Source organism: Anomaloglossus baeobatrachus, chromosome 4 (genome assembly GCF_048569485.1).
Source record: "Anomaloglossus baeobatrachus isolate aAnoBae1 chromosome 4, aAnoBae1.hap1, whole genome shotgun sequence".
Classification (NCBI taxonomy): domain Eukaryota; kingdom Metazoa; phylum Chordata; class Amphibia; order Anura; family Aromobatidae; genus Anomaloglossus; species Anomaloglossus baeobatrachus.
In genome coordinates this window covers 564,204,674-564,228,842 of record NC_134356.1, presented here as the reverse complement: position 1 = coordinate 564,228,842, position 24,169 = coordinate 564,204,674, and the positions used below count along the sequence as shown (strand labels likewise).

The following is a 24,169-nucleotide window of genomic DNA, read 5'->3' as shown; positions in this document are numbered from 1 at the left end:
TGATTTTTGGAGTTTTTACGTTATATGAAGCCGCTTTATCAAAACAAGTGGAGGGGAGGAAGAACCGCGTTGGCATTAAAGTGGTGCCATTTTTTTTTACACAAAAAACGTTAATGCAGTCCTTGACTGGAGCAGCATTTCTGGAGTAAAGAGGCACAAGCCAATAAGAAAACGCACCAAATTTATTAAATGGCATATAATACTACTGAATTCAGCACATTGCATGCCAGAGACCCCTTCATTAAAGGGAATCTGTCATCAGCTTTTTTTTCTACCTCATCTGAGAGCAGCATAGTTTAGGCAAAAAAGCCCTGAGTTCAATGATGTATCACTTAGATTAGTGGCTGCAGCCGTTCTGACACAGTCAAAGATTTTTGATTTTGCATGTATAAGTGCTGGGAGAGCTGCCCTTGCCCACACCAGGCTTTTGGTGTACATTTCCATAGACAGAATCAACTAATCACAGAAGGGAGCGGAGTCTGACTACAACTCATGTGCTGTTGAGACCCACTAATCATAAAGATAAGAGGCTTAAAGTAAGGGTGGTGTCGCACACAGCGACGACGACGTCGCTGCTACGTCACCATTTTCTGTGATGTTGGAGCGACGTCCCGTCGCTGTCGCTGTGTGTGACATCCAGCAACGAGCTGGCCCCTGCTGTGAGATCGCCGGTCGTTGCTGAATGTCCAGCTTCATTTTTTTGGTCGTCGCTCTCCCGCTGAGAGGCACACATCGCTGTGTGTGACAGCGAGAGAGCAACGAAATGAAGAGAGCAGGGAGCATGAGCCGGCGTCTGGCAGCTGCGGTAAGCTGTACCAGGGTAAACATCGGGTAACCAAGGGAAGATCTTTCCCTGGTTACCCGATATTTACCTTTGTTACCAGCGTCTGCCGCTCACGCTGCCAGTGCCGGCTCCTTGCTGTCTGCACATGTAGCTGCAGTACACATCGGGTAATTAACCCGATGTGTACTGTAGCTAGGAGTGCAGGGAGCCAGCGCTAAGCAGTGTGCGCGGCTCCCTGCTCGTTGTCGCTGTCGCTATATGTGAACCCAGCTTAACATTGCAGGTACAAAAAAACAAGCATGGCTGAATTCTCTGATTTAACTCTCACATCATGTGGTTTTTAGACTACATTGTAAAAACCTTTGGACAGAGTCCCTTTAAGGCTGCCTTACGCAATGCTAGTTTAATTAATCAGCCCCAATATAAAAAAAAATAATTTTTGGACAGTGTTAGCCAGTAGATAGAAAAGATAAAAACTTGCCATTTTCAGGTCATCTACAAAAAGATTATTTCTTTATCATCGCAGATGTCACCAATGTTCCTGATTCCTCTAATAGTCTCTCTAATAATACAAAGCTTGTGTGTATATCTTCAATATAGTACTTTACTCTATACAAAAAGACGTCCAGTTAAAAGAAAATGTAAAATTCTGATGTAATACATAAAAAATTGTGGTAGAAAAGAATAATATTCAAGATACATTCAAGTTTATTTTTCTCACCCTTTAAAAAATGTGTCTCATAAATAGATTACAGTATGACCCAAGATAATTTCTCTGGGAAATAGTATTAAATAGTATATAAGGGAAGAGCCTGTTCAGCGAAGTTATTATACAATGATCTGCCTCACCGCCTACACTTTGTATTCCTCATACTTTTCTATCTTAATACCTACTCTTTGCAGATAAATATATCTTAGGGGTACTTCTCACATAGCGAGATCGCTGCTGAGTCACAGGTTTTGTGACGTACCAGTGGCCTCATTAGCGATCTCGCTGTGTGTGGACACTGAGCAGCGACCTGGCCCCTGCTGTGAGATCGTTGATCGTTACGCACAGTGCTGGTTCATTTTTTTACTCGTTGCTCTCCCGCTGTGAAGCACACATCGCTGTGATTGACAGCGAGAGAGCAACGATCTAAATGTGCAGAGAGCAGGGAGCCGGCTTCTGCGAACGCTGGTAACTAAGGTAAACATCGGGTAACTAAGCGAAGCGCTTTGCTTGGTTACCCGATATTTACCTTGGTTACTAGCGTCCGCTGCTCTCAGGCTGCCAGTGCTGGCTCCCTGCACACGTAGCCAGAGTACACATCGGGTAAATAAGCAAAGCGGGTTGCTTATTAACCCGATGTGTACCCTGGCTTCGAGTGCAGGGAGCCAGCGCTAAGCGGTGTGCGCTGGTAACCACGGTAAATATTGGGTAACCAAGCAAAGCATTTTGCTTAGTTACCCGATATTTACCTTAGTTACTAAGCGCAGCATCGCTTTCACGCGTCGCTGCTGGCTGGGGGCTGGTCACTGGTCGCTGGTGAGATCTGCCTGATTGACAGCTCACCAGCAACCATGTAGCGACGCACCAGCGATCCTGACCAGGTCATATCGTGGTCGGAATCGCTGGTATGTCGTTTAGTGAGACGGTACCCTTAGATCTGCTGGCACAGAACTGGTGGCCTTGTTGTTCAAGTTGCAATAAATGTAGGTGTATATATAAACAAGATTTGATTAGAAGCACTATAAAAGCCCCAAAACACAATAGCTCAGGGCTCCAATACACAGACTTAGGCTGCTTTCACACATCAGTTTTTTGCCATCAGGCACAATCCGGCAGAAACATGAAAAAACGCATCCGGCGTCTGTTGACGCCGGATGAGTTTTTTCCCCCATAGACTTGTATTAGCGGCGGATTGCGCCGGATGGTCTTGCGTTCCATCTGCTTGTCCGGCGGCCGGATGGAACGTTGAGGTGAACGTTTTTTGTCTCTGGCGGATCCGGCGCCATACGGCGTGTTTTATAATGGAAGCCTATGGACGCCGTTTTTTTTTAACTGAGCATGCTCAGTATCAAAATAGATCCGTCAAAAAATGGAAGAAACGGATTGAAAAAACTGATGCGACTGATTCGTTTTTTCGCCGGATCCGTCGCATCACTTTTTTCGCCGGATCATGCCTGATGGCAAAAAACTGATGTGTGAAAGCAGCCTAACATTGCCTGAAAAGGACCTTTACCTTTATCATGAGGGCCAGCTGCATCCTGCGAATGCATTTGCCATTTTGACCTGAGTTAGCTGGTGTTTTTTTTTCTGGTGAGTTGTTTTTTTTTTCTTTGAATTTATGTCCTTTTCGGTGAATTATTTTTGAATATAGTGTAGGGACTCGTAACATTGCCTTAACCCACCAATATCAACGAGTTTGACAGGTAGTCTAATGTGTATGGTGGCACCGTCCGACTGATAGTTGGGAGAGATGTTGATCAACCATATGTGATTTTCGATTGCCGATTGTATTGTCCTCCTTGAGATAAGCCTCCGGCTGATGTATCAGTCGGTCACATTCTTATAGAGAGCACATGAGCACTCTACCGAGTGAGCGTTCCTGTGTATGAAATTGTGGGCTGAGAAGGTTGTCCTCAGCTTAATAATCACCACAACTTGCTGATTTCCACAGGATTGAGTAAACATTTAATTGCAGGGTGAGCGTTCTGACTATCCCCAAAGATGATGTTGGGTAGAGAAAGATCCAACAACTTCTATGCATAGACAAGCTGCCACCAGTGGCAACGGATCTCTCATAGACAACACAAGAGTTCCTCCACATGGAGGAGTCAGGAGAGATAGTTGTGAGCTGATTGTATGGCCACCAGCTATTGCAATAATCTCCTTTGCATATGCTTAACACTAGAAATGAATGATGCATCAGTGGTCCTTGCCAGAGCTCCTAGAATAGCTTCTTAAAGAATTATATCTCAGAATCAATCATACCTGCCTCATTGATGGTTATCTGATAGGTGACTAGTCACCCATTGTCAACCGTTGTTACCTGATATAAGACTAGTCCGCCATTGTCATCATTTATGACTTAAAAGTTGTTCATCAGAAGAAATGCTAAAACCTGTACATTAAGGAATGATGTAATGATGATTAACATATACAGAACAATCCAGGATGGAAAATCTGAGTCTCTAGACAAACCTCTACACAACTGCAAACACTTCCGTCATGGTTGATGTAGTACTTCATAACATCTACTAACAACTCAGGCTATCAAATTTACCTTATCAGTCTTATCTAGCTTGATGTCCTCCAGGTCCTCCATAATAAACTCCATGACTGTGATGTGACCTCTCTGGGCTGCACATTGGAGCAAGTTAAGGCCATTCTGGAAATTCAACACATAAAGTAAATAGTACACGAGATGACAGAACACGAACATGTGACATATAGCAAAGAAGTGTAACGCTGGCCATGGCCATGACATCTGATGATTGTCAGCCAAACATGTTGGTTGTAATCGGGAGTGTATGAAACAATATCACGGAGTTTTAGATACAGAACATCTTTGTCTCCGTTTGGCCTCACATCATTGTCTAAAACAACTTAGAAAATGTGTGTTTTGAAATCCTGTTCAAGGCCGTCCTAAAATAAACTTACTTTATAAGAGGGAATGAGTCATCAGAAAACGGACAAGGCTAAATTCACATGTCCCGTAATCATTTCCATCTTTTGTTTTTAATATATATTTTTTAACATAGATTATGATATCAAAAACACCACTGCAAAGATGAATATAAAATGCTTTAAAACAAAAAATAAAAACATAATTAAACAATAAGCCAATTTCTGATGATACCTTCTCTTTAGAATTACCGTATATACTCGAGTATAAGCCACGTTTTTCAGCCCTTTTTTTATGCTGAAAAAGTCCCCCTCGGCTTATACGCTAATGAGGTTCCACAAAACGTTATTGTTACATGTCCTCTGTTCCTGCAGTGTCCTCTTACTTGCTTATTGCTGCCCGCAGGCACACAGACCCCTCCGTGATCGCGTCCGATGAACGGGGTCGCCGCTGCCATCATCGCTTCACTTCAGTTGAATGCTTTGCTGCAGTAAAGCAATGACGACAGACAGCAGCGACAGCCCTGTGCACCAGACATGATCATGGAAGGGTCTATGTGCCTGCGGTCTGCAAGAAGCACCCCTCGATGATCGCAGTCAGGGGTCAGGGCTGCCGCTGCAGTCATTGTTTTACAGTAGTTGAATGCTTTGCGGCGGCGCCGCCATAAAGCATTTGACTGCAGTAAAGAGATGACAGCAGCCTCGTGCACCAGACACGATCATGCAGGGGTCTATGTGCGGTCTGCAAGAAGCATGTAAGAGGACACCACAGCAACGGAGGACAGGAGAGAATATTTTGCGTGTATGTGAACAACTACTTAATAAAGGAGAAAAAGGGGACCAGAATGAGAACACTACTAAAGGATGGGTACATTACTACAGGGCACAAGGATGGGGCACACTACTACAGGATGGGGCACAAGAATGGGCACATTACTACAGGATGGGGCACAAGAATGGGCACATTACTACAGGATGGGTACATTACTACAGGGCACAAGGATGGGGCACATTACTACAGGATGGGGCACAAGAATGGGCACATTACTACAGGATGTGGCACAAGGATAGGCACATTACTACAAGATGGGGCACATTACTACAGGGCACAAGGATGGGTATATTACATTTTATTAGTATCTATTTTTATTTTTTGAAATTTACCAGTAGCTGCTGCATTTCCCACCCTGGGCTTAAATTTTCCCAGGTTTTTTGTGGTAAAGTTAGGGGCCATGGCTTATACTTGGGTTGGCTTATACGATATATACTCATTCCACTTCCAAAACGTTTTTGCAAATTACAAGGAAGTTCACATTTTACTAGTCAGAAACAATATGGAACACAGCAGGTATTAAATAGCAACAATACGCTAGATAATGGCTCCATAGAGAAGATGAAACTCGTCTGAATACATCACAACCTGTTCTTTAAGTCTGAGATCATTCTTTTATCTTTTTTTTTTTTTTTACCTATGGCAGATCTGCATCCACCCGTGAAAGACTTGTTTACAGTGCCGATCCCTCCTCGCTTTTACTGTCCTATACCGTATCCATGTTGAAACCATGATAAAGGTCACTTTTTTTACCATAATTCTTTTTAAGAAAGTACTATACAGTCTTTTGAAATGGAAGTGTATATTCTGCACTCTCTCGGCGCTAGCAGGCAGCCTCACCGGTCTCCATAAGAGTGTACCTATAGCCAAAAATTACTGGTTTAATTGTAGGGTATCAAATTGTAGTTCTCAAGAAGCCACCATGATTAATTGGGGGCTCCAATGACATTTAAAGGATCAGACGTCTTTTTTTTAAGGCCCTTTAACTCTTATTATGTGATGACCATGTGCCAATTATTGAAGATTACTGAAGCTCACCTTGTTCTCACAGCTGATTTTGGCTCCAGCATTGACAAGGATCTGAAGAACCTTAAGATGTCCGAACCATGCTCCAAGCAGTAAAGCATTCATTCCAAACTGGAAACCAGAGGAAAAGAATACAAATTAGCAATTACATGACATACATAGGCAATGCCCTGTGTTACTATGTAAATACTTTTATGCCCAAAATGAGACAGGAGTATTCGTATAGTGATACCTTACTTTTGGGTTTTTTTGGGGCATGAATGTATGACATAGAATTTTCTGGCTATCATGGGACTACAATATAATTTGATACCAGTTTTAATTTAGTATACATGTTTGGCGTGAATTTGGAAGTGAGAAGTGTCTATAACATTGGAGAAGAACGTGAAACAGTCTGGACAGTGTCTTCACTATTTATCTATCCACAAAAATAAAAAAGAAGTGAGCCGGAGTATGAGTTGGTGTACATGTAACTTGTACGCTCAGGTTCACACTGGCCATAAGACAAAATATTATGAACGTATACCCTACTGTAACTAAATAAAAGCATAATGCCCATAGGGTACTTAGTAAACACTGTTTTTGATCAAAAAAAGCATAAAGCTATCCCACCACGTCAAGGTGTACTCAGTTAGGACAGTACCTACACTCTCTAATATTAAAACCTTACCATGGGTCAAAATAGGCCTCAATGTGAATAAGGGTTGGGAGTGACTGGGTCCCAACAGGACCCACAGCCATGGGAAGCATAGAATGAAATGTCCAGCTCACTGAGAAGGGGGCCGCACCCTATTTGTACTAAATATAAGAGACAACATAAAAACAAAAAAGCTTGTAAGCTCATGTTCACACTGGCCATAAACACACAGTACTGTCCAGACTAAAATAAAAATAAATAAATCTTTATTTTTATATAGCGCTAACATATTCCGCAGCGCTTTACATACATCAGGAACACTGTCCCCATTGGGGCTCACAATCTAAATTCCCTATCTGTATGTCTTTGGAGTGTGGGAAGAAACCAGAGTACCTGGAGGAAACCCACGCAAACATGGGGAGAACATACAAACTCCTGGCAGATGGTGTCCTTGGTGGGATTCGAACCCAGGACCCCAGCGCTGCAAGACTGCAGTGCTAACCACTGAGAGACTGGGTACACCACTGAGAGACTGGGTACACATAGCTTTATGCTTTTTTTGATCAAAAATAGTGTTTACTAAGTACCCTATGTTTATTTATAGGCATTATGCTTTTATTTAGTTACAGTAGGGTATACATCCATAATATGTTTTTCTTTGGCTTTCCTCTATCCACAGAAATTTACAAGTGAGCTCATGGATTACAGTGAATAACAACAACCGCTCTTGGACTGAAAGGTGCACCAAATGTCTGCGGTACGTAAACACCATGCCCCTATGCTAAACCATGCTTATTTTTGTAAAAAAAAAGTTGCAAAATTTTTAGCAAAACACCACTTGTGACAAATTTTGCGATAGTTTGCTGACAGTTTTCTGGTGTAGCCTGAATAATAAATGACCCCTGATCTGTCAAGCAGACAAAATGTCCACTTAACACATTTTTCGGATTATAAGACGCACTTTTCCTCCCAAAAATTTGGGAGGGAAATGAGGGGTGCATCTTATAATCCAAATGTAGCTTATGGTGGTAGAAAATGGTGACAGGAGGTAGGGGCGATGCTGCGGGCGCTGTGGTGCTGGAGCTGTGTGGTGGGCGGCGCTTCTCTGTGACGGGGCTGCAGGCGGTGAGGCAGGGGCCATCATGAACACGTCGGCAGTGCAGGTTTCAAATAATGGCACCAGGAGTCAGTGCGTGCACAAATGGAGCTCTCGGCTCAAGATCTCATCTGCGCACGTGCCACATCCGGCCCATTGATGTCCTGGCAGCAGACTTAAGGAAAATGGCGCCCGAAGGTGGTAGATACAGTCTCAGCTTGTCATTGAGTCGATAACTCAATCTGTGAACACGCTGACTCCGGGCGCCATTTCTTTGAAGCCTGCACCGTTGACAGTTCCTGGATGTTTTCTCTACCTCACAGCGCCGCCAAGCATCTGAGACACCCGTCGCACCGCCCTGCTCCGCTACCACCCCTGCCTCTTGTGACCTCCGCTCCACCACCGCTGTGGCCAGTGGCGTAACTAGAGTTTGATGGGCCCTGGTGCAAAATTTGGACCGGGGCCCCCCTCCACGTACACCGACACTTAGGGTACAGGATAATGACACTGATACTCGGGGTACAGGATAATGACACTGACACTTGGCTCTTACCCACAGCACCCAGATTTCCCATGATCTGAAATCCCTCTATCAGCACCCAGCTTCACCATGCTCTGCTATACATCTTTCCCTCAGCACCCAACTTTCCCATATCAGAGCATGGGAAAGCTGGGTGCTGATAGAGGGATTTCAGATCATGGGAAATCTGGGTGCTGTGGGTAAGAGCCCTTTTCCCCTCAGCACAAAACATTCCCATCCCCTGCTTGTATCTTTGTCCCCCCTCGTATATAGTTCTACAAATACTATAACGGCCCCCACATAGCCTTCCAAATAGTATAAAGGGTCCCACATAACCCTTCATATATTAGAATGCAGGTCCATAGTTCTCCATGTGTTATAATGCATTTCCCATAGTCCTCCATGTATTATAATTTACCCCACAGTCATCCATATATTATACTGCACCACAGTCCTCCATGTTTTATAACGTACCGCCATAGTCCTCCATGTATAAAAGTAGCCTCCCTCCATATATTATAATGTAGCCCTCATAGTGCTATATGTATTACAATGCAGTCCCATAAACCTTCATATTGTATTACGCAGCCCCATACTCCTCCATGTATAATGCACCCATATAGTCCATGTATAAGGTGTCCTTCATGTTTATTATGCAGCCCCATAGACCTCCATGTATAATGCATCCCCATAGACCTCCATGTATAATGCATCCCCATAGACCTCCATGAATCATGCAGCTCCATAGACCTCCATGAATCATGCAGCCAGCCTCCCCAGGGCCTCCATGTGTCATGCAGCCAGCGCCCCCAGGGCCTCCATGGATCATGCAGCCAGCCCCCCCAGGGCCTCCATGTATTATGCAGCCAGCACCCACCAGGGCCTCCATGTATCATGCAGCCAGCCCCCCAGGGCCTCCATGTGTCATGCAGCCAGCCCCCCCCCCTTAAGGACTCCATGTGTTCTGCAGCCAGGCCCCCCCCCCCCCCAAGGACTCCATGTGTCCAGCAGTCAGCCCCCCCCCAAGGACTCCATGTGTCCTGCAGCCTGCCTCCCTGTGTACTAACTGATTCATAAAAAAAAATAAAAAAACAAGTACTCACCTCTCAGCTCTGTCCTCACCTCTATTTTTCAGCGCTGCTCATCCTCACTTCTGTTCTTGTTCCCCCGTGGCTCCGGTCAGCGTCTTCCCGCCCCGCGCTCTGTGCACTCAGCACAGCAGTCGCACAGGAGTGACGTCATCGCGCAGGCACGGGGTAAGACTGATGATGCGCTGGCAGCTCTATGCAATATCACAGCAGTGCGCGGTGACGGGAGCGCGGTGATGGGAGTGCGGTGCCGCCGCTGCTGACACCAGGCAGGGGGGCCTTGTGTCAGCGGCGGCGACCGTGTCATATAGCGGCCGCCGCGCCGCGTGGTCTGCAGCAAAATAGCGCAGCTCCTCTCTCACAGAAAGGAGCTGGCTGCTGATCTGCCGGCCGGCCGCGGGCCCCTAGCCACCCGTGCCCGGTCGCAATGGCGACTGCTGCGACCGCGGTAGTTACACCCCTGGCTGTGGCCCCCCTGGTAAGACACCACCAGATTAGAAGATGGACCTCATTTTTTTTTTACCTATTTTTCCTCTAAATTTGGGGTGCGCCTTATAATCCGATGCATCTTATAAAACGAAAAATACGGTAGTTTAGTAGACAGAGTAGATACATACACAATCTTCCTCATCCACAGGGACATCGTGCTCCAACAGCACCTTGACCGCTTGCTCATGTCCAGCACCTGCTGCCCAGTGTAGGGCTGTCCTGTCTACCTGAAACATAAGGCAAGAAAACACAAAAAGACCATGATAAAATGTCTGTGAGACCTTAAGACGGAAGACTCCAAAGATCATGTGTCAAAGTGAAGAAGCTGACAATCCTGGCTTGGTGCTTGGAGGTCTTTTTTAATCCATCCCACCCTTCCAACAAGGACAATGGATTAGATTTCTTAGCTTTTACAACTTTTTATCTTTATTTCAGCTATGAATTATGGAACAACACATTCCACAGTTATGAATAAACGGTTGGCTGAGAGGTGCCCGCTCCTGCACATGCATGGGGTGGTGCTATACAATTACAATAGGCTTCCATGAACTTTGACAATTTTCCACATCCTCGGACGGCTGTTTAAAAGTTTCCCTTAGGCCCCCTTCACACGTCCGTGAAACACGTGCGTGTTTGTTCCGTTTCCATATACCGGAGACACGGACAAACATGCATCAATGTTAATCTATGATTGTGGTCACACGTGCGTTATTCCATTATGTCCGTGTGTGCGTGTCCGTGATCCGTATGTGTTTGCGTTTTGCACGGATGCATGTCCATTATCTGCACGGAGCACGCACACGTGGACACAATGAAAGTCTATGGGTATGTGCACACACGTTAGTAAACACGTATTCATCTACCTATAGTCCGTGTCCGTTTGGTGTTTTTATTTCTAGTGATGTGGCCATTCTTTCTATTTCTGTGTATGTCGGTCAATCTCCCTGAGTCCGTCGGTCAGTCTCTCTGTCGGTCTCTCTGTCTGTCTGTCCCTCTCTCACAGTCTGTCGGTCAATTTCCCCCCCTCTCTCATACTTACCATTCCCCGGCGCGGCGCTGCACGGCATTCACACTGCTGCGGCGGCTTTTACTATTTTGAAAAAGCCGGCCGCTCATTAAACAATCTCGTATTCCCTGCTTTCCCCGCCCACCGGCGCCTATGATTGGTTGCAGTGAGACACGCCCCCACCCTGAGTGACAGGTGTCTCACTGCACCCAATCACAGCAGCCGGTGGGCGTGTCTATACTGTGCAGTAAAATAAATAAATAAATAATTTAAAAAAACGGCGTGCGGTCCCCCCCAATTTTAATGCCAGCCAGATAAAGCCATACGGCTGAAGGCTGGTATTCTCAGGATGGGGAGCTCCACGTTATGGGGAGCCCCCCAGCCTAACAATATCAGTCAGCAGCCGCCCAGAATTGCCGCATACATTATATGCGACAGTTCTGGGACTGTACCCGGCTCTTCCCGATTTGCCCTGGTGCGTTGGCAAATTCGGGGTAATAAGGAGTTAATGGCAGCCCATAGCTGCCACTAAATCCTAGATTAACCATGTCAGGCATCTCCCCGAGATTCCTTTCATGATTAATCTGTAAGTTACAGTAAATAAACACACACACCCGAAAGAAGGGAATTTTGTTTACTTACCGTAAATTCCTTTTCTTCTAGCTCCAATTGGGAGACCCAGACAATTGGGGTGTATAGGCTATGCCTCCGGAGGCCGCACAAAGTATTACACCAAAAGTGTAAAGCCCCTCCCCTTCTGCGTATACACCCCCCGTGCTCCCACGGGCTCCTCAGTTTTGGTGCAAAAGCAAGAAGGAGGAAAAAAATTATAAACTGGTTTAAAGTAAATTCAATCCGAAGGAATATCGGAGAACTGAAACCATTCAACATGAACAACATGTGTACACAAAAAAACAGGGGCGGGTGCTGGGTCTCCCAATTGGAGCTAGAAGAAAAGGAATTTACGGTAAGTAAACAAAATTCCCTTCTTTGTCGCTCCATTGGGAGACCCAGACAATTGGGACGTCCAAAAGCAGTCCCTGGGTGGGTAAATAATACCTCATAATAGAGCCGTAACGGTTCCGTCCTACAGGTGGGCAACCGCCGCCTGAAGGACTCGCCTACCTAGGCTGGCATCCGCCGAAGCATAGGTATGCACCTGATAGTGTTTCGTGAAAGTGTGCAGGCTCGACCAGGTAGCCGCCTGACACACCTGTTGAGCCGTAGCCTGGTGCCTCAAAGCCCAGGACGCACCCACGGCTCTGGTAGAATGGGCCTTCAGCCCTGAGGGAACCGGAAGCCCAGCAGAACGGTAAGCTTCGAGAATTGGTTCCTTGATCCACCGAGCCAGGGTTGATTTGGAAGCCTGTGACCCTTTACGCTGGCCAGCGACAAGGACAAAGAGTGCATCCGAGCGGCGCAGGGGCGCCGTACGAGAAATGTAGAGTCTGAGTGCTCTCACCAGATCTAACAAGTGCAAATCCTTTTCACATTGGTGAATTGGATGAGGGCAAAAAGAGGGTAAGGATATATCCTGATTGAGATGAAAAGGGGATACCACCTTAGGTAAAAATTCCGGAACCGGGCGCAGAACCACCTTGTCCTGGTGAAACACCAGGAAAGGGGCTTTGCATGACAATGCTGCTAGCTCAGACACTCTCCGAAGTGAAGTGACTGCTACTAGGAAAACCACTTTCTGCGAAAGGCGTGCGAGAGAAATATCCCTTATTGGCTCGAACGGTGGTTTCTGAAGAACCATCAGCACCCTGTTCAGATCCCAGGGTTCCAACGGACGTTTGTAAGGAGGGACGATGTGACAAACCCCCTGCAGGAACGTGCGTACCTGTGGAAGTCTGGCCAAGCGCTTCTGAAAAAAAACAAAAAACACAGAGAGCGCAGAGACTTGTCCCTTAAGGGAGCCAAGCGACAAACCCTTTTCCAATCCGGACTGAAGAAGGGACAGAAAAGTGGGCAAGGCAAATGGCCAGGGAGAAAGACCCTGATCAGAGCACCATGACAGGAATATCTTCCACGTCCTGTGGTAGATCTTGGCGGACGTTGATTTCGTAGCCTGTCTCATAGTGGCAATGACCTCTTGAGATAATCCTGAAGACTCTAAGATCGAGGACTCAATGGCCACACAGTCAGGTTGAGGGCCGCAGAATTCAGATGGAAAAACGGCCCTTGAGACAGCAAGTCTGGTCGGTCTGGTAGTGCCCACGGTTGGCCGACCGTGAGATGCCACCGATCCGGGTACCACGACCTCCTCGGCCAGTCTGGAGCGACGAGGATGGCGCGGCGGCAGTCGGTCCTGATCTTGCGTAACACTCTGGGCAACAGTGCCAGCGGAGGAAACACATAAGGGAGTTGAAACTGCGACCAATCCTGAACTAAGGCGTCTGCCGCCAGAGCTCTGTGATCGTGAGAACGTGCCATGAATGCCGTGACCTTGTTGTTGTGCCGGGACGCCATTAGGTCGACGTCCGGCATCCCCCAGCGGCAACAGATCTCCTGAAACACGTCCGGGTAAAGGGACCATTCCACTGCGTCCATGCCCTGGCGACTGAGAAAATCTGCTTCCCAGTTTTCCACGCCCGGGATGTGAACTGCGGAGATGGTGGAGGCCGTGGCTTCCACCCACATCAAAATCCGCCGGACCTCCTGGAAAGCTTGCCGACTGCGTGTTCCTCATTGGTGGTTGATGTAAGCTACCGCTGTGGAGTTGTCCGACTGAATTCGGATCTGCTTGTCTTCCAGCCACTGCTGGAACGCTTTTAGGGCTAGATACACTGCCCTGATCTCCAGAACATTGATCTGAAGTGAGAACTCTTGCCGAGTCCACGTACCCTGAGCCCTGTGGTGGAGAAAAAACTGCTCCCCACCCTGACAGACTCGCGTCCGTCGTGACCACCGCCCAGGATGGGGGTAGGAAGGATTTCCCCTTCGATAATGAAGTGGGATGAAGCCACCACCGAAGGGAAGCTTTGGTTGCCTGAGAGAGGGAAACGTTCCTGTCGAGGGACGTCTGCTTCCTGTCCCATTTGCGTAGGATGTCCCATTGAAGAGGACGCAGGTGAAACTGCGCGAACGGGACTGCCTCCATTGCTGCCACCATCTTCCCCAGGAAGTGCATGAGGCGCCTCAAGGGGTGTGATTGACCTTGAAGGAGAGATTGCACCCCCGTCTGCAGTGAGCGCTGCTTGTTCAGCGGAAGCTTCACTATCGCTGAGAGGGTATGAAACTCCATGCCAAGATATGCCAGCGATTGGGCCGGTGTCAGATTTGACTTTGGAAAATTGATGATCCACCCGAAACTCTGGAGAGTCTCCAGAGTCGCGGTGAGGCTGTGCTGGCATGCCTCTTGAGAGGGAGCCTTGACCAGCAGATCGTCTAAGTAAGGGATCACAGAGTGACCCTGAGAGTGGAGGACCGCAACTACTGCAGCCATGGCCTTGGTGAAAACCCGTGGGGCTGTCGCCAGGCCGAACGGCAGTGCCACGAACTGCCGGTGTTCGTCTCCTATGGCGAAGCGCAGGAAGCGCTGATGCTCTGGAGCAATCGGTACGTGGAGATAAGCATCTTTGATATCGATCAATGCAAGGAAATCTCCTTGGGACATTGAGGCGATGACGGAGCGGAGGGATTCCATCTGGAACCGCCTGGTCTTTACGTGTTTGTTGAGCAGTTTTAGGTCCAGGACAGGACGGAAAGACCCGTCCTTCTTTGGAACCACAAACAGGTTGGAGTAAAAACCGTGACCCTGTTGCTGAACAGGAACAGGGACCACCACTCCTTCTGTCTTCAGAGTGCCCAGCGCCTGCAGAAGAGCATCGGCTCGCTCGGGAGGCGGAGATGTTCTGAAAAATCGAGTCGGAGGACGAGAGCCGAACTCTATCCTGTAACCGTGAGACAGAATGTCTCTGACTTAGACCGCCATGGATCGGAGTTCCTCTGATCCTTCTGAGGCCTTTTGTACGAGGAGAATTGGGACTGCCCGCACCCCGAAAGGACCGAAACCTCGACTGTCCCCTCCTCTGTTGGGGTAATTTTGGTTTGGCCTGGGGTAAGGATGTTTCCTTTCCCATGGATTGTTTGATGATTTCATCCAGCCTCTCACCAAACAAACGGTCGCCAGAAAATGGCAAACCGGTTAAGCACTTTTTTGGAAGCCGAATCTGCCTTCCATTCTCGTAGCCACAAGGCTCTGCGTATTGCCACCGAATTGTCGGCTGCAACCGCCGTAGGCTCGCAGAGTCCAGGACAGCATTAGTAGCGTAGGACGCAAATGCCGACGTTTGAGAAGTTATGGACGCCACTTGCGGCGCAGACGTACGTGTGAGTGCGTCAATTTGCGCTTGACCCGCTGCAATAGCTTGGAGTGCCCATACGGCTGCGAATGCTGGAGCAAAAGACGCGCCGATAGCTTGATAGATGGATTTCAACCAGAGCTCCATCTGTCTGTCAGTGGCATCCTTGAGTGAAGCCCCATCTTCAACAGCAACTATGGATCTAGCCGCCAGTCTGGAGATTGGAGGATCCACCTTGGGACACTGAGTCCCGCCCTTGACCACGTCCGGGGGGAAGGGATAACGTGTATCCTTAAGGCACTTGGAAAAAACGCTTATCTGGACAAACTCGGTGTTTCTGGACTGTCTCTCTGAAGTCGGAGTGATCCAGAAACATACTCGTTGTACGCTTGGGGAACCTGAAACGGAATTTCTCCTGCTGAGAGGCTGACTCCTCCACTGGAGGAGCCGAGGGAGAAATATCCAACATTTGATGTATGGACGCGATAAGATCATTCACTATGGCGTCACCATCAGGAGTATCAAGGTTGAGAGCGGCCTCAGGATCCGAATCCTGATCAGCTACCCCCGCTTCATCATACAGAGAGTCATCCTTCTGAGACCCTGAACAATGTGATGAGGTCGAGGGGATTTCCCAGCGAGCTCGCTTAGGCGGTCTGGGGCTGCGGTCCGTGTCAGAGACCTCACCCTGGGATCTATGAGACACCCCGGGGGAACATTGTTGTTCCAACTGAGGGGAACCAGGGGGCAATGATTCCACAGTGCCCATGGTCTGAGATACCGGTCTGAACTGCAAAGCTTCTAGAATCTTAGCTATAGTTTCAGAAAGTCTGTCAGTAAAAACTGCAAACTCCATCCCTGTCACCTGGACAGTGTTAGCTGGTGGTTCCCCCTGGGCCCCCCTTAGCAGAGGCTCTGGCTGAGCAAGTGCCACAGGGGCCGAGCAGTGCACACAATGAGGGTCAGTGGAACCTGCCGGTAGCGAGGTCGTACATGCGGCGCAGGCAGCATAGTAAGCCTGTGTTTTGGCACCCCTGCCTCTTGTGGGTGCCATGTTGTTGTCTCCCCTGAGCAACACAATAGGGTATATAGCCAGAAATCCACCGTGCACCATACAGTGTAAAGTATAGCCTATAAACATATAATCTATAATTACACTTCAGCACAAGTGGGGCCAGCACCTCAGGTGCTGATTACCGCCCGCTTAAAGCGGTTGTGTGGCCACCAGCATCCCTGCCTGGGTCCCCCAGAGCTTGTCTCCCCTCTGCAGCGTCAGGGGAGTTGACAGGAATGGCTGCCGGCGTCCTGAGGAGAGGAGGGAGCCGTGGGCGTGACCCAGAAAGTGCGGGAACTGGTGCCCCACTGTGCACAGTGAGGGGGGTGGAGTATGCAAAGCATGCTCCAGCCCTCAGTGCTGCCGTCCTGTACAGCGTCCCGCCCTTCACCTGACTGGCAGGGCTGGGGGCGGGAAGAAAAAGAGACTAGGCCGCAAAAGTCGGGGACTCGAGTTATCAGCGCGGCCACCGTATAAGCGCGGTCGGCGCGGAAGTCCCCGGCGCACTAACAGTACCAGCCGCGCCGCAGTGATAACAATGGCAGCGGCGGTCAGCGCGGCAGTCCCCATACACTAACACACTCAGCGACGCTGCAGTGTGTAATGGCACAAACGCAGTCAGCGCCGCGGTCCCCGGTGCACTAGCACACTCAGCAATGCTGGAGTGTTGCTGTGCGCGGTCCCCACGGGAACACAGAGTACCTCAAAGTAGCAGGGCCATGTCCCTGAACGATACTCGGCTCCTATCCAGCAGAGTCCTCAGGAGCTGTGGATGGAGCACGGTCTCATGTGCCTGGAGACCGATAGGATCCCACTTCACCCAGAGCCCTAAGGGGGATGGGGAAGGAAAACAGCATGTGGGCTCCAGCCTCCGTACCCGCAATGGATACCTCAACCTTAACAACACCGCCGACAAGAGTGGGGTGAGAAGGGAGCATGCTGGGGGCCCTGTTATGGGCCCTCTTTTCTTCCATCCGACATAGTCAGCAGCTGCTGCTGACTAAGCTGTGGAGCTATGCGTGCATGTCTGCCTCCTTCGCACAATGCAAAAAACTGAGGAGCCCGTGGGAGCACGGGGGGTGTATACGCAGAAGGGGAGGGGCTTTACACTTTTGGTGTAATACTTTGTGCGGCCTCCGGAGGCATAGCCTATACACCCCAATTGTCTGGGTCTCCCAATAGAGCGACAAAGAAAATCCTTTATTAGAAATAAAAAACACAAACATATACCCTGGTTCACCAATTTAATCAGCCCGAAAAAGCCCTCCATGTCCGGCATAATCCAGGATGGTCCAGCGTCGCTTCCAGCTCTGCTGCATGAAGGTGACAGGAGCAGCAGAAGACACCGCCGCTCCTGACACCTCCACGCAGCAACTGAAGACAGCCGCACGATCAGCTGAGCTGTCATTGAGGTTACCTGCTGTCACTGGATCCAGCGTTGACAGCGGGCAACCTCAGTGACAGCTCAGCTGATCGCGCGGCACTCTTCATTTGCTGCGTGGAGCTGTCAGGAGCGGCGGTGTCTTCTGCAGCTCATGTCACCTCCATGCAGCAGAGCTGGAAGCGACGCTGGACCATCCTGGATTACGCCGGACATGGAGGGCTTTTTCGGGCTGATTAAATTGTTGAACCAGGGTATATGTTTGTATTTTTTATTTCTAATAAAGGATTGTTCGGGTGTGTGTGTTTATTTACTGTAACTTACAGATTAATCATGGAAGGTATCTCGGGGAGACGCCTGACATGATTAATCTAGGATTTAGTGGCAGCTATGGGCTGCCATTAACTCCTTATTACCCCGATTTGCCAAAGCACCAGGGCAAATCGGGAAGAGCCGGGTACAGTCCCAGAACTGTCACATATAATGTATGCGGCAATTCTGGGCGGCTGCTGACTGATATTGTTAGGGTGTGGGGCTCCCCATAACGTGGAGCTCCCCATCCTGAGAATACCAGCCTTCAGCCGTATGGCTTTATTTTATATACAGATAAGGCTGCACATCAAACTTAGATAATAGTATAATGCCTCAAGCATATGGACAAATATTGGAATATACAATGAAAAATGCTACTTGCTAATTTGAACATGTGAATAATGAATTGCATACCTGCCATGAATATTAGGAAAAAGGAGATATTTAGCAATCGCATTGATCAATGTAACTGAGCCCCAAGGCCTCGTCAAGGCATATCTCTATATTGGGGTCCCTAGCTCTGTGACCCTAACTGTGTGTCATCTCATTGCAATTAAAAACTGCTATGGGTGGAGAGGGGTAACTAAGGACTTTCTTATATAGGAGATGGAAAAAACATGGCCGAAAGGGGCGGAGCTGTGTTCACATTCAGAAAAAAAAAAAAAAACTAGGGTCACAGAGCTAGCTTGCACTCATAATATATATATTAGTGCTCACTTCAGTTATCCTATTCAGTTATATGTAGTTTTTTTCTGAATGTGAACACAGCTCCGCCCCTTTCGGCCATGTTTTTTCCATCTCCTATATAAGAAAGTCCTTAGTTACCCCTCTCCACCCATAGCAGTTTTTAATTGCAATGAGATGACACACAGTTAGGGTCACAGAGCTAGGGACCCCAATATAGAGATATGCCTTGACGAGGCCTTGGGGCTCAGTTACATTGATCAATGCGATTGCTAAATATCTCCTTTTTCCTAATATTCATGGCAGGTATGCAATTCATTATTCACATGTTCAAATTAGCAAGTAGCATTTTTCATTGTATATTCCAATATTTGTCCATATGCTTGAGGCATTATACTATTATCTAAGTTTGATGTGCAGCCTTATCTGTATATAGTATGTAATTTTTGGCTTGCACTCATAATATATATATTAGTGCTCACTTCAGTTATCCTATTCAGTTATATGTAGTTTTTTTCTGAATGTGAACACAGCTCCGCCCCTTTCGGCCATGTTTTTTCCATCTCCTATATAAGAAAGTCCTTAGTTACCCCTCTCCACCCATAGCAGTTTTTAATTGCAATGAGATGACACACAGTTAGGGTCACAGAGCTAGGGACCCCAATATAGAGATATGCTTTGACGAGGCCTTGGGGCTCAGTTACATTGATCAATGTGATTGCTAAATATCTCCTTTTTCCTAATATTCATGGCAGGTATGCAATTCATTATTCACATGTTCAAATTAGCAAGTAGCATTTTTCATTGTATATTCCAATATTTGTCCATATGCTTGAGGCATTATACTATTATCTAAGTTTGATGTGCAGCCTTATCTGTATATAGTATGTAATTTTTGGCTTGCACTCATAATATATATATATTAGTGCTCACTTCAGTTATCCTATTCAGTTATATGTAGTTTTTTTCTGAATGTGAACACAGCTCCGCCCCTTTCGGCCATGTTTTTTCCATCTCCTATATAAGAAAGTCCTTAGTTACCCCTCTCCACCCATAGCAGTTTTTAATTGCAATGAGATGACACACAGTTAGGGTCACAGAGCTAGGGACCCCAATATAGAGATATGCCTTGACGAGGCCTTGGGGCTCAGTTACATTGATCAATGCGATTGCTAAATATCTCCTTTTTCCTAATATTCATGGCAGGTATGCAATTCATTATTCACATGTTCAAATTAGCAAGTAGCATTTTTCATTGTATATTCCAATATTTGTCCATATGCTTGAGGCATTATACTATTATCTAAGTTTGATGTGCAGCCTTATCTGTATATAGTATGTAATTTTTGGCTTGCACTCATAATATATATATTAGTGCTCACTTCAGTTATCCTATTCAGTTGTATGGCTTTATTTGGCTGGCATTAAAATTGGGGGGGACCGCACGCCAGTTTTTTAAATTATTTATTTATTTATTTTACTGCACAGTATAGACACGCCCACCGGCTGCTGTGATTGGGTGCAGTGAGACACCTGTCACTCAGTGTGGGGGCGTGTCTCACTGCAACCAATCATAGGCGCCGGTGGGCGGGGAAAGCAGGGAATACGAGATTGTTTAATGAGCGGCCGGCTTTTTCAAAATAGTAAAAGCCGCCGCAGCAGTGTGAATGCCGTGGCGCGCCGCGCCGGAGATCGGGGATCGGTGAGTATGAGAGAGGGGGGGAAACTTCAGTCACTCGGGGGATTAGCGGTCACTGGTGAATCCTTCACAGGTGACCGCTAATCTGTACTCGACACAGACAGAGCCGCGGTATGAGGATGAAGTCGGGTGAAGTTCACCCGAGTTCATTCTCATCACGCAACTCTGTCGGCTGTCAGCTGACATTTATAAACGACATTGTGCATCACACACACGGACATTACACACGGACATTCCACGTACACATACACGTTCATTCCACACGCACACACGGACGTTCTACACACAAACACGGCTAGCATACGCAATTCCCACAGATGCCACACGGACCATAAAAACGGGGCACGGACCCGAAAAACGGCCCGTAACACACGTGCGTGTTTTTCACGGACGTGTGAAGGGGGCCTTAGGGTGCTTTCACACTTGCGTTCATCGCAATCCGCTGCTATGGAAAATAGCGCCGTCCGTTAATGGACCGCGCTATTCTCCATAGACTTGTATTGACAACGCACTGTGACGCAACTGTCTGTGTTGCATCAGCTGGCTGACGCCGAGTTGTTATTTTGACTGAGCGCCGGGCGGAGGGAACGCAGCGTGTAGCGTTTTTGGTGTAGTTAAAACAACGCACCTTGGCGGATTCCGTTGGAATCCGCCAAGGTGTCTAATGATTGTCCATGGTGGCGGATTCCGCTGCAATGCGCTAAGCGGCGGAATCCGCTGACAGATTCCGTCACGTTCTACTGAGCAAGCTCAGCATGTCCAGCAGAACAATCCAAATCGTTTAAAAATCGCTCCTGGTCTCTATCTCTCTCTGTCGGCCGGACTCTCCCTCTCTCATACTCACCGATCACCGGCATGGTGCTGCACAGCTGTTACACTGCTCTGGCGGCTTCTCCTGCTTTTGAAAATGCCGGCCCCTCATTATTCCATCTCGTATTCACTGCTTCCCCCGCCCACCGGCACCTATGATTGGTTGCAGTCTGATGCGCCCCCACGCTGATTGACAGCTGTCTCACTGAAACAATCACAGCCGCCGGTGGGCGGGTCTATATCGTGCAGTACAATAAATAAATAATAGAAAAAAAATGGCGTGCGGTCCCCCCAATTTTGATACCAGCCAAGATAATATATGATATAGTTCTCAGGATGGGGAGCCCCATGTTATGGGGAGCCCCCCCCGGCCTAAAAATATCAGCCAGCAGACGCCCAGAATTGCCACATCCATTAGATCCGACAGTCCCGGGACTCTACCCGGCTCATCCCGAATTGCCTTGGTGTGGTGGCAATCGGGGTAATAAGGAGTTAATGGCAGCCCATAGCTGCCACTAAGTCCTAGGTTAATCATGGCAGGCGTCTATGAGACACCCCCCATGATTTATCTGTAGTGAAAGTAAATAATCACATACACCCAAAAAATCCTTTATTTGAAATAAAAGACAAAAAAACCCACCTTCTTTTACCACTTTATTAAAACCCCCAAATACCCCTCCAGGTCCAACGTACTCCACAGAGGTCCCATGACGCTTTCAACTCTGCTACCTCTGAAGCTGACAGGAGCGGCCGTAGAACACCGCCGCTCTCTGTTAGCTCCACGCAGCAACTGAAGTGAATCGCGCTGTCAGTGGGGATGTCACTGAGTTAGTGCCGGTGTGTGTGCGGTGATGATGGGGCGGTTGTGCCTGCGTGTGTGCGGTGAGGATGGGGGCGGTAGTGTGAGCGGTGGTGATGGGGCGGTAGTGCCTGCGTGTGTGCGGTGTTGATGGGGCCGGTAGTGCCGATGTGTGCGGTGATGATGGGGGCGGTAGTGCCTGCGTGTGCGGTGATGATGGGGGCTGTAGTGCCTGCGTGTGCTGTGATCATGGGGGCGGTAGTGCCGCTGACGGATTCCTGCGAAATAACGCATCCGTTGGGTCCGTTAGCAACACAACAATTGATGGATGCGTCGTTTCGGCGCAGCAACGGACCTGGCGGATGAGACAACGCAAGTGTGAAAGCACCCTTACTTGCTCCTTGAGACCATGGAATATGTATCAAAATTTGTGCAAAAGAACTAAGAAGCAACAGATCAGATTCCAGCTTTTATCCCTCAGATCCCCTTTGGATAACGAAAGAAGCAACTGAATTAGATACCATGGGTAACTTGCCCAATTTTTACATTTGATACATCCAAATGAATTATCGTATTTTCCGGATTGTAAGACGCACTTTTCCCCCCCCCCCCCAAAAAATGGGGGGGGGTGTCTTACAAAACGGATATGATTTATCGGGGAAACGGAGTGGAGTCATAGGAGATAGGGTCACAGGACGCACTTGTGGGTGTTGCGGCGGGCGCCTTTTATCTGCGGGCGGACAGGCAGGCTGCGAGGGTGTCACAGAACGCGGTGTCTCGGCGGCGGGTGCATTGTTGTGACTGCAGGCTCCATTGAATCGCCCACGGTTAACGCAATGAACTTCAAGAAAATGGCCGCGGAGGCGGCGCGTGCACATATTGACGCAATGGACTTTAAAAAAAAATGGCGCCACGGAGTCCTATCTGCGCATGCGCCGCCTCCCCGGCCATTTTCTTGAAGTCCATCTCGTCACCCACAGGCGATTCAATAGAGCCAGCTCAAAGCACCTGCCGCCGAGACACTCCATCCTGTGACACCTTCGCAGCCCGCCCGCAGATCAATGGTGCCTACCACAAGACCCACGGGCGCATCCTATGAGCTTGCCTCCTATGACCCCGTTCCACCACTGTCGCCCTGATATGCCATATTTGGGTAATTCAGCGGAGCCTGCAGTCATATCAATGCTGCCCGCATCCGAGCCCACAGTATCTCTGACCCTCCTGAGCTGCAACACCCACTCCTCCGAGCTCGCAGCATCACCTATCCTGTCTCCTGTGACCTTCCTAAGCCGCTCCACCACGGCCACTCCCCCCTGGTAAGCATTTGGATTAAGACACCCTAGGGTTATAAGACGGACCCTCATTTTAACATTAAAAAATATTTTTTCCTACTTTCCTCCTTTAAATTTGGAGTGCGTCTTGTAACCTGGTGCGTCTTATAAAACGAAAAATACGGTAATAGCAAACAGCTGTAAAATCAATCTCCCAAAATAACGTGGAAGGGACATGGTACCTACACTGTTCTTGGCTCTGACATCCACCCCTTTCTTCATCAGCTGGAGCATCTTCTCAATGTTGTTGGACTTGGCTGCAATGTGAAATTCTTGCTCGGAGCGAAGCACTGAAACAAAGCAATTGTCAAGAGGTCAATATGTCACAATTTTAGTATTGCTTCACATCTGAGTATTCAGGTTTCTGTTTAGTTTTAAGAGCAAATAGTAAAAAAACTTAAAAAAAAAGATGCTAGATCAATTATATAAAAGACATTAAAGGCACCGAACAGAACCCCAGTGATTTATTGTAGGGTCTTGCTTCTTTACCTCTTCTTAGGTCTTGGGTAGAATCCCATAGGTAGTTTTTGACGTAAAAATACATTTTGTTCCCAGAAGAGTGGAAGATGTTTTAGCCTCTGGGAGAAGGAACCAACTCCATATTAATACCTATGGATTTAGAGTGGGATGTCATGAAGCCCCTGTAGGTATAAGGTGTAGGTGTCCAATTACTTTTGTCCCTGTAGTGTATGTATTTCACAAAACAA

The 24,169-nt window shown here is 47.9% G+C and overlaps 1 protein-coding gene across 2 annotated transcripts in view; it reads right to left on the bottom strand.

Moving 5' to 3' along the window:
* ANKDD1A (ankyrin repeat and death domain containing 1A) overlaps positions 1-24,169 on the bottom strand; it is a 92,551-nt gene that overhangs the window by 45,987 nt on the left and 22,395 nt on the right. Inside the window, exons 2-5 of one of the 2 annotated variants that reach the window (XM_075342843.1) lie at positions 23,649-23,752; positions 10,208-10,306; positions 6,262-6,360; positions 4,051-4,155 (exon numbers count right to left, since the gene is read on the bottom strand). In XM_075342843.1, coding sequence (XP_075198958.1) covers positions 4,051-4,155; positions 6,262-6,360; positions 10,208-10,306; positions 23,649-23,752 — 407 coding nt within the window. Of the gene's footprint in view, positions 1-4,050; positions 4,156-6,261; positions 6,361-10,207; positions 10,307-23,648; positions 23,753-24,169 lie in introns of those variants that run through there. The other variant, XM_075342844.1, reaches the window with a different exon arrangement.